The 14,057-nt window shown below is 40.1% G+C and overlaps 2 protein-coding genes and 1 pseudogene across 2 annotated transcripts; 2 read left to right on the top strand and 1 right to left on the bottom strand.

Moving 5' to 3' along the window:
• Window positions 1-2,041: 2,041 nt before the first annotated feature.
• Window positions 2,042-4,895, top strand: LOC104606315 (protein PNS1-like). The gene is made up of 5 exons (XM_010271449.3): window positions 2,042-2,266; window positions 2,361-2,660; window positions 2,767-3,675; window positions 3,998-4,231; window positions 4,358-4,895. The coding sequence occupies exons 1-5, from the start codon at window positions 2,246-2,248 to the stop codon at window positions 4,538-4,540; spliced, it is 1,647 nt and encodes a 548-aa protein (XP_010269751.1). The 5' UTR covers window positions 2,042-2,245; the 3' UTR covers window positions 4,541-4,895.
• A 3,877-nt stretch (window positions 4,896-8,772) lies between these two features.
• LOC148802609 (UDP-glycosyltransferase 92A1 pseudogene) lies at window positions 8,773-12,024 on the bottom strand (annotated as a pseudogene).
• A 45-nt stretch (window positions 12,025-12,069) lies between these two features.
• LOC104606314 (copper transporter 5.1) lies at window positions 12,070-12,510 on the top strand. The gene has a single exon (XM_088897946.1). It carries the CDS (start codon window positions 12,070-12,072, stop codon window positions 12,508-12,510), a length of 441 nt encoding a protein of 146 aa, XP_088754072.1.
• Window positions 12,511-14,057: the final 1,547 nt, after the last annotated feature.

The raw sequence follows: 14,057 nt of genomic DNA, 5'->3' as shown, positions 1-14,057 counted from the left end.
TATCCCAACCATATGGGATCAGATACATGAATCCTAATTTTAATTCATAGAAAGATGTTAATTTAATTATGGGCCTACATCCAATTTCCCTAAATCGCCAAGGCAGAGGTCGAGAGGAATAGATTGGTTGAATGAGAGGATGCTTGTCTGTTTAACAAGCCAAAGATGGATCTTTCTTCCCTTTATGACCCTCCACCTAATACCTTTGATTAGGACTTAGGTCTTAGGTTTTTGCTTTAAGGGATACCACGCCAAACCCAAAGAGATATCTCCCATGGATTTTGATTTAAAAAAGTTGTATGAAACTTCACTATTTTTTCTTCTGTTTGGTTTTTCTTCCTTGCAATGTTGACGTGTTAGATGTTTTTTTTTATTTCAGTACAAAGACCGCAAGAGTTTTGTTTTGATTTTTCTTCTTCTTTTTCTCTGGTTAGGATTTTGGAAGCCCAAAAGCTCCAAAGAAAATTCTACTATCCCTGCAGGATTCAATTGTCTCATCTGTAAGGCTCTACCACCTAACCCACCTTTATTTTTGGGCGTATTCAGTTAATCAAGCTTTTAGGTATTAGACTTATAGCCCATTTACCTGCCCACCAAGAAAAGCTCTGTGAAATCAAACTAGACTAATTCTAAGCCACTAATACAATGGGCAAATACATCTCATAACAGGCATGTTAAGGAACTATTTGACCTTTGAAAAGAGAGAAGCTTTCCATGCTTAATTGACATCTCCACCAGGTTCAGTTGAGACCTATTACTCCCCCCACCTATAAGGCTATGAGCCTATGACCCATCCCAACCAAACAACAGGAGTTAGTGAGAAGAATCATCCAGTGAGTGAAAACAACTTGGTAAGACTATCAAGCATCAAGACCAAGGTCTTACCACTTGTTTATTGAAAGAAAACAGTCTAATTAAAGCTTTGCCTGGTGACTCCACTCAAAGTACTCAACTCATTCCGAGGCAGACTTTGGCCACTGGGGGAGTGAAGTTAGGTACATACAATAACAACCTCATTCAAAAAATTTGCCGTCTCCTTGGAATGTTCTCAATTTTTTTTTTTAAACAAACTTCATTTACACAAGTAGTCATATGTTAATATTAATCTATTCTTCAAGTTGAATTTCCAAAGGACCATCTAACCCTAATTGGTAATAATGCCTTAAAACAGGCACAGCCTCCCAAGTCCAAGTGATGACATCCAGGGGTTAATATCCAGTCATTCTCATGATTCTACACTCTAGAGATACATCCTAGACTAATCCCAACCGTTCAACATCTCAACTTTATCTTTCCTATCCAACTCAAATGCCCAACAAGCTTCCAAAGTACTGAGATAGGAAATTTATCTCACCAAATGGGTCGGTCTCCAATGCTTGGTTTGGGCAGGATTCGGATCCACCCAAGTCTTTTCTACCGGTCTAAAGCTGGAACTATTTACACATTCGGAAATCGGAACATTGTGTGTGGGACCCATTATCTGAACTGCCAGAATATCCAACTGTGTGGTTTGAGATCCTTGGTCGACCAACTTTGGCTAGCCACTTAGCCAGTCAATGGGCTTTATAGTGTCAAGCAGTCATGTGGGTTGTGGCAACTGGGCCAACCGGCACAGTTGTATTCCTTGCTGTGGCATTGCCGCCGGCTGTCCCCCTCCAACCGGTCACTGCTCCTTCCACATGGCCACCCCTTTACCAGAAGAATAGTCAAAATAATAGGGACAAAGGTTCACGACCAATCCTGTTTCTACCACGTAGAAGATTTTATGATCAATCCAGACCCTCTATCCAACCGGTTGGATTGTCTACATGTTCAATCCTGTGGTTCATATCTCTTGGGCTCTGAATCACTTAGCCACTGTAAGATTGTTTGATCCGAATTGTATGGGCAAAGAGCCAAAGCTGGCTGTCTACCTATCTGGATCAAACCTTCTCACCCGACTAGATTCAAACCAAAATCAGATCCAAACCCAATCCCCAGCCACCCACATGTTTCTGCTAATCAATCTGCAAATAAGTGGGTTGGAATTGGATGGATCGTACGTGGAGCTGAGGTAAGGTTGAAAACGATAAAAAGAAAAGGAAAACAGAAAGAAATAATAATAAAGAAGAAGCTGAGGCCTGAGGGTAACGGCTCAAAGAAAGCTAAACAACAACAGCCAGAGAAAGTAACTGACAAACCCACCAGATACGGCCACCGCCGGGGACGACCGAACGGGCATAGATTTCACAGGCAGCTCTCCCATATGGGTGCTTCAGAAGAACCGGTAAGAACATTTGCAACGAACTACAGAGTGGCCGCTTTGTTCTGTTTCTCTTCTAATGGTCTACTAAAGTTGCAGAGATTTTCTGTCTTCTTAGGTAATGGAGGGAGGGGGTAAAGAAAACGAAGCGAAAGAAGAAGGTGAGAAGGAGAACAAAGTTAATGTTGATGTGAAGGATGCAGAGAAACAGGAAGTGGGTCTTCAAGAAAAAACTGCTGAAAGCTCTACTGGAAGAAGATTCAATGTGTCCAGATTGAGGAATTTGAACCCTTACAATCCTCTAAGGATAGCCTTTCAGGGTGCTCGAGTTCCAAATCTCTCCCGACCGCCGGTTGCCTCCCGGGTTGCAACTCCCTCTCCTGCACAGACTGCACCGACGCCGACCCCACAGCCACAAGTAAGTCATATAGAAAGAGACTGATATGCTTGAAGTTTCGTTTCTTTTACAAGTTATTGACCTTTATCCTTTCTGGGTTTTTGTTGTTTTTTCCTGATCGAATCAGCAACCGTTCAATACACTGAGTTCAAGGTCTTACACGAACCGAATCTCTCTGTTTCTGTTTCTTCTGCACATGGTTGCAGCAGTTGGGCTAGTTTTTTTTCTTGGATACAAGGCAGTTCAAGGGCTCTTGAAAACAAATAGCACTCAAAGAAGAGAGAAACGGATACTAGAGTTCTGGTTGCCACAGGTTGAAGTCTCAGCGATTCTAAGCATTTTTCTTGCCTTTGTATGGCAAAAGGCAGTTAGGGAATGGCCTCAAATCATGGTTAGGGTCATACTATGGAGCTGCTTTGTGACATCGCTGGCTGCAGGGATTCTTCTGCTTTGCTTCCAGAGGGCAACTACAGACGTCGTCGGAGTTGCCTTTATCTGCTTCGCAGTCGGTAATGGCCTCTATGCTTGTTGGGTTTCTCATAGAATTGGTTTCTGCGCAAAAGTCTTCGTAAAATCACTCGAACCAGTCCCGAAATTCTCTGATCTCAACCAACCTACTTACTGGATGCTGGGTATTGGATTCATGTGGATTACTCTCTGGGTTGTAGCAGTGATTGGAGCCCTGAATTTCTACTTTCCCCCCTTGATCGTGATTGCACTGTTCTTGAGCTTAGCTTGGACGGCTGAAGTGATGAGAAATGTATCCAATTTGACAGTTAGTCGGGTTATAGCTCTATATTATCTTAGAGGAATGCAGTCAAACACCCAATGTTGCTTCCAAAGAGCGATGACTAGGAACCTTGGAAGCGCTAGTCTGGGTTCCCTCTTTGTGCCAGCAATCGAAGCTCTGCGAATTGTCGCTCGGGGTCTCAATTTGCTCGAAGGCGAAGATGAGTTCATGTTCTCTTGTGCCCATTGCTGCCTCAGAGTCATGGAGAACATCTTCAGATATGGCAATGGCTGGGCTTATGTTCAGGTAATCAATGCTGCTGTTAACACTAAACCACTACAAAATTCCTACAGCCATGATTGATTATGTGATTATAGTGGACAAATACAGACTATTTGCTGGGAGCAACCTAGCATGTCCATAACAAGAGGGGCCCTAACGGTGGAAAAAAAAAAAAAAAAAAACAGATAACTTCCATTGAATGATCACAGCCATACCGTTTTCTGCAATATTTTGTATCAACTACTGTCTAAAACGATTTGACAGATTGGAGTCATTGGGCATGTTAATTTGGGGTTGAAATGAACTGAGTGTTTGTTCTAATCTCTGAACTGTTTGTTTGTTACAGATAGCTGCATATGGAAAGGGGTTTGTTCAGGCATCACAGCAGACATGGGAGCTGTTTGAGAAGCAAGGGATGGAAGCCATCGTAGACGCCGACATGACCAGCGCAGTTTGCTTCCTGACCGGAGTATGCAGCGGGTCCATCTGCGTGCTTTCCACCGCATCGTGGACTTGGGCGGTCCACAAGGGCTTCACTGCCACTGTTTCGCTCCTGACCTTTTTCATCGGATACCTCTTGGTTGGTACCACTTTCTCCCCCTCTATTTGTCTTATTGTTTTTATATCAAATACTTGATGTGCTCAACTTGAGTGTTGGGTTTCTCTCTAATTGTCCAAAACCATGCTGCCTTGATCAATGTATCAGACTCGGATCGGCATGGCATTGCCACAGGCTTGCGTTAGTTGTTACTACGTCTGCTACGCCGAGAACCCCCAGAACCGGCTATTTGACAGGACCATCCAGGACCGGATCGAGATGATAAAATCCGGCCAAGATGTCGTCGTGCCGACTCCCCGATTTTCAATTCCTCGTCGCTTCACGGTATAGAGCGTCATCTAATCGAACCAAGCCGAGTTTTTGAAGGATCAGTGTCGTGGGTCCCAATCGATTCGAACCGTGGGCTCGCCAACTGCCAGCCCTTACTAAACCGGTTCGAGCTAGCCCCACTAAATTGAGACTGTGAGATCCCTAACAACATGGTGGTGGTGACACTGATCATGATGATGATTGTGACCGTTGATTCGTTACTGGATCTTATGGATCGTGGAAGGAAGAGGAGGGACCCACTACAAAAACAAGATTGTCTTGATGTCCTTTCTTTTGTATTATACACAGAGATTCAACCTTCGATGTAATTAGCCACTTTGTTATTTTATTAATTTTTTATATCTCCGATATGCGATCAGCTGCTGGAGTTCGGATCAGCTGTCGGTCGTCTTTGGTCAAGAAATGGTCTCTCTCTCTCTCTCTCTCGAGGGTCCATGTCTAGGGTTTACATGGGTCAGAATAGCCCTTGGATTGAGATTTTTTCTTCCTGTGATCAGGATTCAGGACCGATAAAGATAAAAGATTCTAATCCATGAGTTTTATGGGCACATTGCCCTTGATCTTTTGGTCAGTTGGGCCTAAATATTGCATTTTGTCTTACACTGAAACGAATTGCAACTTGCTAAAAAGCCCAGCCCCACCTTGAGAGATGTCAAAAAGCCCACCCCACCTTGATTACATTATTAACTTTGGAATTTGTCTTCACAATGATAATTGGGTTAGGATTTTACAATTCCAAATCGATGAAGAGTAAAGTGTTTATTTAAGGAGTTCCGATTTGCTCCTGACAGAGCGTGCCTCACGGCACGTTTCAGCTGTGCATCAAGAACATCTCCCCATGAGGTCATGAATTAAAAATTTATAAGTTGTGAAGTCAGTGTGAAGCGTGCTATGTGAGGAGCATATCTGATTTCTTATTATTTACTACAATTTTTAAGGTTATATTGTTAAAATGCCTAATCGGGTCAGACCTGATTATCCTGATTAATTAATTGGTTCTACTCTGAATCTATTCTCTAAAACTGATGGAAACAAATTCCATTGCTTTTGTAGATTCCATGGGCCTGGGCCCTGGGTGCAAGATGTGGATCAGTGGATGTTAGTTTCATAACTCCATTCCATCAGTGAATCAGTCTGACTGATCCGGCCACCATAATCCGGGTCATAATGGGTACTTTAAACCCAGATAAATTTGATCCGATCACTTCCCAGTTCCCATTAAAGAGGGGATCAAATTAATTTTGTGGGTTGGTCCATGAGTATGGAAACCGATTCATTTTGTTTTTTGATGGTCAACAAACCTATTCAATTGAAACCTGTAAAAAAGCCGATATGAAACTATGACATAATAAATTCTTTCTGAACTTGTGAGATTATACATCCCATACTCATTAATGGGTACATTGCCAGATTTTAGTTTCTGAAACTATCACCACAACTGGCAACTGACTCATACTCAATCCCAGAATGCTCAATTTTGATTGGAAAGTCGAAAATGATGAGATAAGCCTACTGAAACCAACCATCCGGTTTCTACTGTACCCGGTTACAATGGAAGATATTTCAACCCTAAATTACTGGCAATATCGGGTACTGCTAATAAGAAACACACCCACCATGAGAAATGTCAATAACTACAGGTCAGGTCGTACTGATACCGACGTCTTAATCTATATGGACCTATTAATGGGCCTGATCGACCAACAGATCCAAAGATCTAACCCAATCCATCGTAATTGGTTTTGGGCCTATTTTTAAGACCCGATAAGTGGTAGCTCTACTGGGCCCATCCGACAAAAAACCGTTTGCTCTGTCTGTATATATTACTTCTACCAAAAAGTCTGTATATATTACCAATTTATCTTTTCGCTCAGTTTGGAAAGAGTGCAGATACAAGATTTAAAAAATCACACAACGTTTTACACATATTTGTAGTTGCACTCTTAAATGAATATCTCTATTCATTTATTATTACGTTTCAGGCTTATAACTCAAACTATTGAACCAATTCCAGTTTCAGCCATTGGAATGCTTACAACTTACTGAATAGCTTGTTCACTCACTAAAAGTCAAGCAATTAGTCATTTAATTCAGCCTTTTCAGTTGTTAATAAATAGCCCCTAAGGCTGCGTTTGGAAACTATGCAAATATGTAGAGTGTAAAATGGGCCATATAAATTGTAAAGTTCGGTTAGTTTTGTACTGATAAATTTATTTTCTTACCAAACAAACTTTTGGCTGTAATGGATGCAAACACGAATTCTAATAAAGCATATGCTTTTTTTAATCAAAAGCCCACTTGAATGCAAATTTACTTCTTTTTTGTTGATGTATTTTTACATCTTATATCAATGTAGATATGCATTGGAAAATGCATTTTCTGTCATTTATCAATGCATAAATGTAATGTTGCCAAACACAAGCAAAAGTGAACCAGAGTGCAAATTTACCCTGAACCGGGATTTACACCCCATTTGCATTGTTTCCAAATGCAGCCTAAGTCTATGGGCCAGATGACTACGAATAATTTATGTGAAGTGTCAATTCTAGGATATACTCAAGAAATGTTGATAAACAATGGAAAAATTAAGATATGCATACATACTTAAAAAGGTTGAGAATCAATATCATCCCCAGACTCATATTAGCGCGAATCTTATGCACAGCGCTGCCTTTTTTAATAGAGACATTAGGCTCAGTTTGAAAAGAGTACAAATACAAATATATTGCCAGACAATTCTCACCCACACAGGTCTCATTTTGCAAATGACAATGTATTATACTATTATGTAAGTCGGGTGCGATTTGTCAAAATTTTAATGGGTACAGCCTAAGGCCCAAACCCAAAGTAGTGTAAAATGTTAATTTGGGCCGATCTAAATTGCACCCTTAAATATAAGATGTTTGTTTTGATGTTATTGTTATTGTTGTTGTTGTATAATTGCGCCTATTGGAGGAGCACCCCAAGAGGAGGAGAAGCTTTAGAGGTGTTAAAATAGGGATTATGGTTATATTGGCTGTGGGCATTTGAAGAAGTTGTAGGGATGAAGTTATCTGGATCCGCTATCAACACATCTTCCAATATGATAGTACATTACATATCAAGTCATCAATACAAGTTGGATTTTCTTTTATTTCAGGTTGAGATGAGAATGTCTCATGTGTTGATTCACAAGTGAAAAATGCTCCGAAGGACCTTGAATGAAGGAAAATAAACTCTTTGAGTATGGAGGAGACGAAGAGCCATGTCAAAAGCACTTACCAGGTCAAATTTACTAAGTGGACAAGGGTTTAAGGCTAAGTTTCAAAAAAAATAAATAAATAATACAAAATACAAGGTTTTACACTATTCTATATATTTCTATTTGTATTCCTTCCAAACCGAACCCAAATAAAAAAAATTAACACCTCACCTAACAGTAAATTTTGTTAACCATTATCAAATGGGAAAATAGCAATAACAGGGGAGGACTTAGTCTGCCTTCCCCAACCCCAGTATAAAAATCTCTCAACAGAATTCTCTCATAACCCTCCCAGAAAAAAACAACAAAAGTAGAGTAAAGACTAATCAGCTCTTAACATGAGGAGATTTATGTAATAGGGAAAATCTATAATACAGAAATGAGGTGATATGGAAAGAGTTTTGAGCAATTAAAACTCACTCATAAAATTTAATAAAAAACACTAATTAACTACCACGTTTATGATTTAGTTTATTGGTTCGGTTGTTTTAGGGATATCGTATGAAAAATTTCATGTTACCAAGGACACACTATCCTCGGGGTTGCCTTTGCTACCACCATCTATGTTCATTTTAAACCGATATTGCAGAGGATGATAGCTGTCTGCCTTACAACAAACCATCAATGGATCAACCTTGCATACTTTGGCTGTTGGTAGGGGTGCTTAAGTGTTTAATCGAACGAGGGGTGTTTTTTTGAATCGAATCGGTACTATCGGTTTTGAAAAATCGGTAATCGAAATCGAATCAAAGACAATCAGTTAACCGGTTGATTGGTTTGTTTTTTCAGTTTTTTTAATTTTTACAATACTTATTATAAAAATATATATATAAAATATTATATTTTAAATAATATATTTATACATAATGCATATTTATTAATTCATAATATATAAAATATATATAATATATATAAAATATATAGAAATATATGTATACCAGTCGATTCAATTAACTGTCAGTTTTTTATATTAATTAACCGAAACCAAACCAATACCTTCAGTTTTTTAAAAACACTAACTCAAAACCAATCAAACCGATCAATTCAATTAACCAATTTTTCAATTTGGTTTCAATCGATTCAATTTTTTGAATTTTTTTTACTCACCCCTAGCTGTTGGACCCTGTTGAGAGCATTCTTAGGCATGACATGTTACCATTGGTGGGGGTAAAAGAAGAATTGCCCTCAACATTTCTACCAAGACAAGAAGAGTGAATGGGTGGACTTGCCAAGCCCAGAAAAACGTTCCCTACAGCCGAACGCCCCCCTTGGCCCCTTATTAGGAGTCTACACATCTATTCTTAATAGAGCGCACCTCATATCAACCTCACAACATATCTTGGCCGTACATAGAGAATATCTCCAATACCTATATTTATTATTAGGGTAAATTAGAAAAAATTTCCTTAAAATTTCTGACAATCATAAAAACTTTTTCTATAGTTTAATTTTAACTAAAACCTCTTTTTTTTTTAAAATACTCATTTTACCCCTATATGTGTCATTGTATACCTATTTTTACTAAAATACCCTTTGCCCTCTGTATTGATGGTGAAACTCTGTTTCCTCTCATTGCCTAAAAATGACAAGGCCGATCGACTTCCTATAATGACGGTTTTCTGTTCTTTCAGGCAAAAAAAGGTCGATTGGAGGAACGCCAAAAAGGAAATCAAAGATCAACAACTTCTGCGTTCAATTCCCTTTTACAGGAAGTCGACGGACAACCCATCCAGATTCTCGTTACGATCTGAGCGCAAGCTAAGGTCAGCTAATCATTCTGCAAATTTCTTAAGTTACAGAATAGCATATATATTGGTGGGTGTGGAGAAGAATAAGCTGGTAAGTGTGGAGAGGTGAGGGAAATGGAAGTGTTAATGGGGGAGGTATTCGAAGCGGTGTCGGCGGTGAAAAGGGCATACGTTGGCTTGCAAGAGGCGCATTGGCCTAGAAGATGAGTGCTGCCGACATTGCGGTGGTGATGAAGTTGAGGCGATTGGTCTATTTGAAAGACAAGTTCCGGAGGAGGTTTATAGGAGCCGGAAAAGGAGAATCACTGGGGCTGGTCTCGCTGAGGGACGAGGTGGCGCCGTACGAGGCGGCGATTTTGAAAATTGAGTCTCAACTCTCGACGACTGATACAATCCACCAGTAACCCATTATCCAGTTGCGGCTACGCCTGCAACGGAACTGTTCAAAGAAACGATGAACTAAGTCAAAGAAACCTACAAGTCTTTCACAACTCTGCTTCTCTCGCTCATATGATCTGCTCACTGGGACATCGCCGCTGCCGTGCGATCCATTGAAGCCGCCATTGTTGCAGCTCATCACGCCAAATACGCACTCGAGTCTTATGTGTGTAGTAGGAACAAAGTTTCCCTCTTGCAACTTCAACGTACACCTCCATCTCCTCCTCCAACAGTTTTGAGTTAAAGAATTGCTCTGCAGCCAATGGCGAACCTATTATCGGCACTCCCTGGCTCAAACTTCCCAGCACTGAATTCCAACCACAATGGCTAAGAAATGCACAAGTAGAATTATGTGACAGAATTTCCAATTGAGGCGCCCATGCATCTGCGGATTAGTAGCCATTGATTGCTCTTTCTCATTCGTTCTTCAAATCCGTTCGGCAACCACTCTTCTGTTCTAAATTCGTCATTAACGTCGAATCCGATCGGTGGCCTAACAACCCAAATGAAAAATTTGCCGCTTGCCTCCAAAGCCTTTGCTAATTCCATCACTTGGGAAGGAGAGATATTGCTATGAGAACCAAAGGATACGTATAGAACTGAATTCACAGGATGAGCTTCAAACCATTTGACACAGATATTCCTTATGGTATCGTCTGCTTGATTGACACGAGGTTTGTTCATGAAGCAAGAAAAAGTAGGACCACTCGGCCAAACCTTTCGGGTTGTTTTCCTTCTGAAATAGTCGAGCCCAATCTTGTCCATCTCCTCCACAGTATTTATTAAGAATCCATTAGACGTCGGTGTGAGACGGAAATTTTTCTGGTTATAAATGGACCGATGTACCATTAGCGTTCTGCAGCATGGTAGAGAGCTGTGACCGGTGAAGCCGAGACACTGGGAATTCGGGCAACGAGAATTCGTCAAGAAGATGAACAGGGCTATTTTAATAAAAATAGATGCACGTTAATTCGTAAATGAAAAAAATTGATCATCTCTTTAACATTTTTTAAAAATAGAGGGGAAGTTTGTGTTAAAATGAAAATATAAAAAATGTTTTTATGATTCTCAGAAATTTCATGAAAGGTTTTTTGTATTTTACCCTTATGGGGAAATGTTGAGTGAGGCACTGAAGCGTGCTAGCTAAGGAACGATTCCAATTCCCTTATTAGTTGTCCACTAAGAAAAGGACACCTATGTTCTAGGGTTTCAATTGGATCGGATTTGGTCCAATTCGATCCAGTCCAATGTGAGTCTACTACAAATGAATCAGGTCCAATCCAATTCAATATCTGGATCATTCAATCTATTCAAAATTGTTTTAATTTAGATTGATTTCAATCCAAACCCGATCCATTGACATCTATCTTATCTTATATCAATGGATAATCTAACCCAATCCAATAAAATTTATTACGGAAGGACCAAGTCCAATTTAATCTAATAAATATTTTGAATTGAATTGGTCCAATCCAATATATCTTATTGATTCGCCCAATCTGTCCAAATTGATTTTGAATGAATGGAGTCTAGTCCAAAACCGTTTCATCGACACCCTTAATCTCAAGTAGACTTTGATCGGATCAAATAAAGACCGGATTTAGCTGTGTCAAATCCGATTATGTTCGATTCTGGTCCAATTTGGATTTAATCTGAGTTGGACTTATTATGCCTAAAAATTGAAAAAGTGAAATTGAAAAAAATAAATTATTACATTTTCACTTGTGCATATAATACAAACATAAACTATTCAATTTATATAATTTTAATCGGACCAATGCAGGCTATAACTATAACACCCAAATCCGAGACACTCGGATCCAGTAGTGTCCAATCATACATCGGACTTTCAAAGTCTGTAGGTGTTGGACTAGGATAGCCCTACTTCTACTTCCCAAAGGACACCGATAACCAAACCTTGTACGCAAGTATGATATTAATCAATTGAATTCGTCTACAGTCGTACTAGTTTCGTTGCTTTTCCCCCTACGCGACTCTCACAATTTCTTCTCTTTCGTTTCTGAACTTTCTTCCCCTACGTGATTCAGTCTCTGCATTTCATTCGCTTTCGTTAATTTCTTGCCTCGCTAAACCCTGCCACGATGATGCACATGACCTTCTACTGGGGCAAAAATGTGACCATCCTGTTTGATTCCTGGAACACCGACTCCTGGGCCAGCTACTCCCTCACCCTCCTCCTCTGCTTCCTCGTCTCCGTCGTCTACCAGTCCATGGAAGACCGCCGCCTCCGCTTGAAGCTCTTCGCCGCTGGAAAGAAGCCCTTGGTCGTGTCATCGCAGAACATGCACACTGCTCTCCTCAACCCCGGGTTCGTCGCCAGCAGCCGGTGGAGGAAATCCGCTAAGTTCTTGGTGGCCGTGATGTTTGGGATCAATTCCGCGGTAGGGTACATGTTGATGCTGGCTGTCATGTCGTTCAATGGAGGTGTTTTCATTGCCGTCGTGTTGGGTCTCTCCGTTGGATACTTGGTCTTCAGGAGCGACGATGAGGAGCTATCTGTGGTCGAGAACCCATGTGCATAATCTTGTTGATGACATCTCCAATCTCTCTCTCTCTCTCTCTCTCTCGCTTATTCAGAATGTTTAGTAGTTAGATCTTTCATATGGGTCATGAAGTTCTTGAGTTTTGTTATTGTTTCGATGTTATTATCTGTACGTGGATAATCGTCTAGGCTGTGTGATTTAATTCTTCACCCTAGTTGTATATGAGAAACTGTGATTTGCTTCGTTCATGCCGGAGATTCTTCTTCACAGCGTCGATTTGCAGAAGGCAGTTGAAGGGAGAGAAGAAAGGGGGAAGGGAGAGGGGCTAAATTGTTTCGATGTTATTATCTGTATGTGGATAATCGTCGATTTGCAAGTCTACTCGATCGATCTACTCCTCTCTAATAAGTCATCACGTCTGGTCTGACCACGCGAGAAGAGGAGACTCTCTGGTTAACTTCTAAAACAGAGTTTCAATCGTCTACAGTTCTACTCGTGAAGGCCAATCTTGATACATGTCAACACTGTACATGTAAGGTCCACATGGCATGATGACGTGGCACTTTGTGATTGGGGCAGTGATTCTCTGGTATTTCGTTCATATGGAGAGGTGGTTGGAAGTTGAAATTTCTTGGTTGCTCCAACCCCATCTAAAGCCTGGCAAAAAGTGGACCCCATAATGTGGACGCAAGGACTGGATTGCTCTACCCTCTCAATGGATGCAAACAAATGGGAGAAGAAGGGAAGAAAGTTCGAGATTTGGCGTCTTGGTAAGTGATTCATCCATGAATTAAACGATGTGAGCACCAGTTGGTCCCATACACGCAAAGACAAATCTGCCCTTGGAGTACACATTTGGACCTTGTGATGAGCTTCATTATTATATTACATTCCTTCCAATTCCGGAAAGAAGGCCTCATTGAATTGAAGCATTGAAGTGTTGAACGAACAATTGAGCTCTCAGTTGGGTATGCGTTCAAGGCCCCTTAGACACGGCTTAGGCTGAGCTCTGTCAAACAAATAGTTTGTCTGGATTATTGCGTTTCATAAAAAAATCAGGAATTAATGCACCCCTGATCGTACATATTCTTTTTGGTAAACTCTAGGTGCTTCACTTGACTACAACCTAAACTTGATTTTATGCCAGATTCTTCCCTCAACTATTATGTATTAAATCTTTTTAAATTCCAAAATTACCCTTCTAAATTATTCTCGTTGCTAACCCTAATCTTATGAGAGAGTGTTCCCACTGTTCAAATTAAGAAAAAAAAAATGCTCCTCTATTATCTTAAAGTCTGATAAAGATGAAATCATCCAGAAGGGTATTTAGACATTTTAAAATGTATGTGGTCTACAGCCATTCAATAGTCAATACCTAGCTTACATTTATGATTTGCAAAAAAAAAAAAAAACAAAATGATTGATCCCACAGCCAATAAAACAACTATATATCAAATTCCTCTTTGTTCCTTGACAATTTGTTAGAGATGCATACTAATCGATCTTTAGTTATGGTTCAAGAAACATCATTATTATTTATTTATTTATTGTGATTGAAGATGAATTCTTCTTCGGAAACCCTAAAC

Source organism: Nelumbo nucifera, chromosome 2 (assembly GCF_055504915.1).
Source record: "Nelumbo nucifera cultivar China Antique chromosome 2, China Antique-T2T, whole genome shotgun sequence".
Lineage (NCBI taxonomy): Eukaryota > Viridiplantae > Streptophyta > Magnoliopsida > Proteales > Nelumbonaceae > Nelumbo > Nelumbo nucifera.
This window is presented reverse-complemented; position numbering and strand designations above follow the sequence as displayed.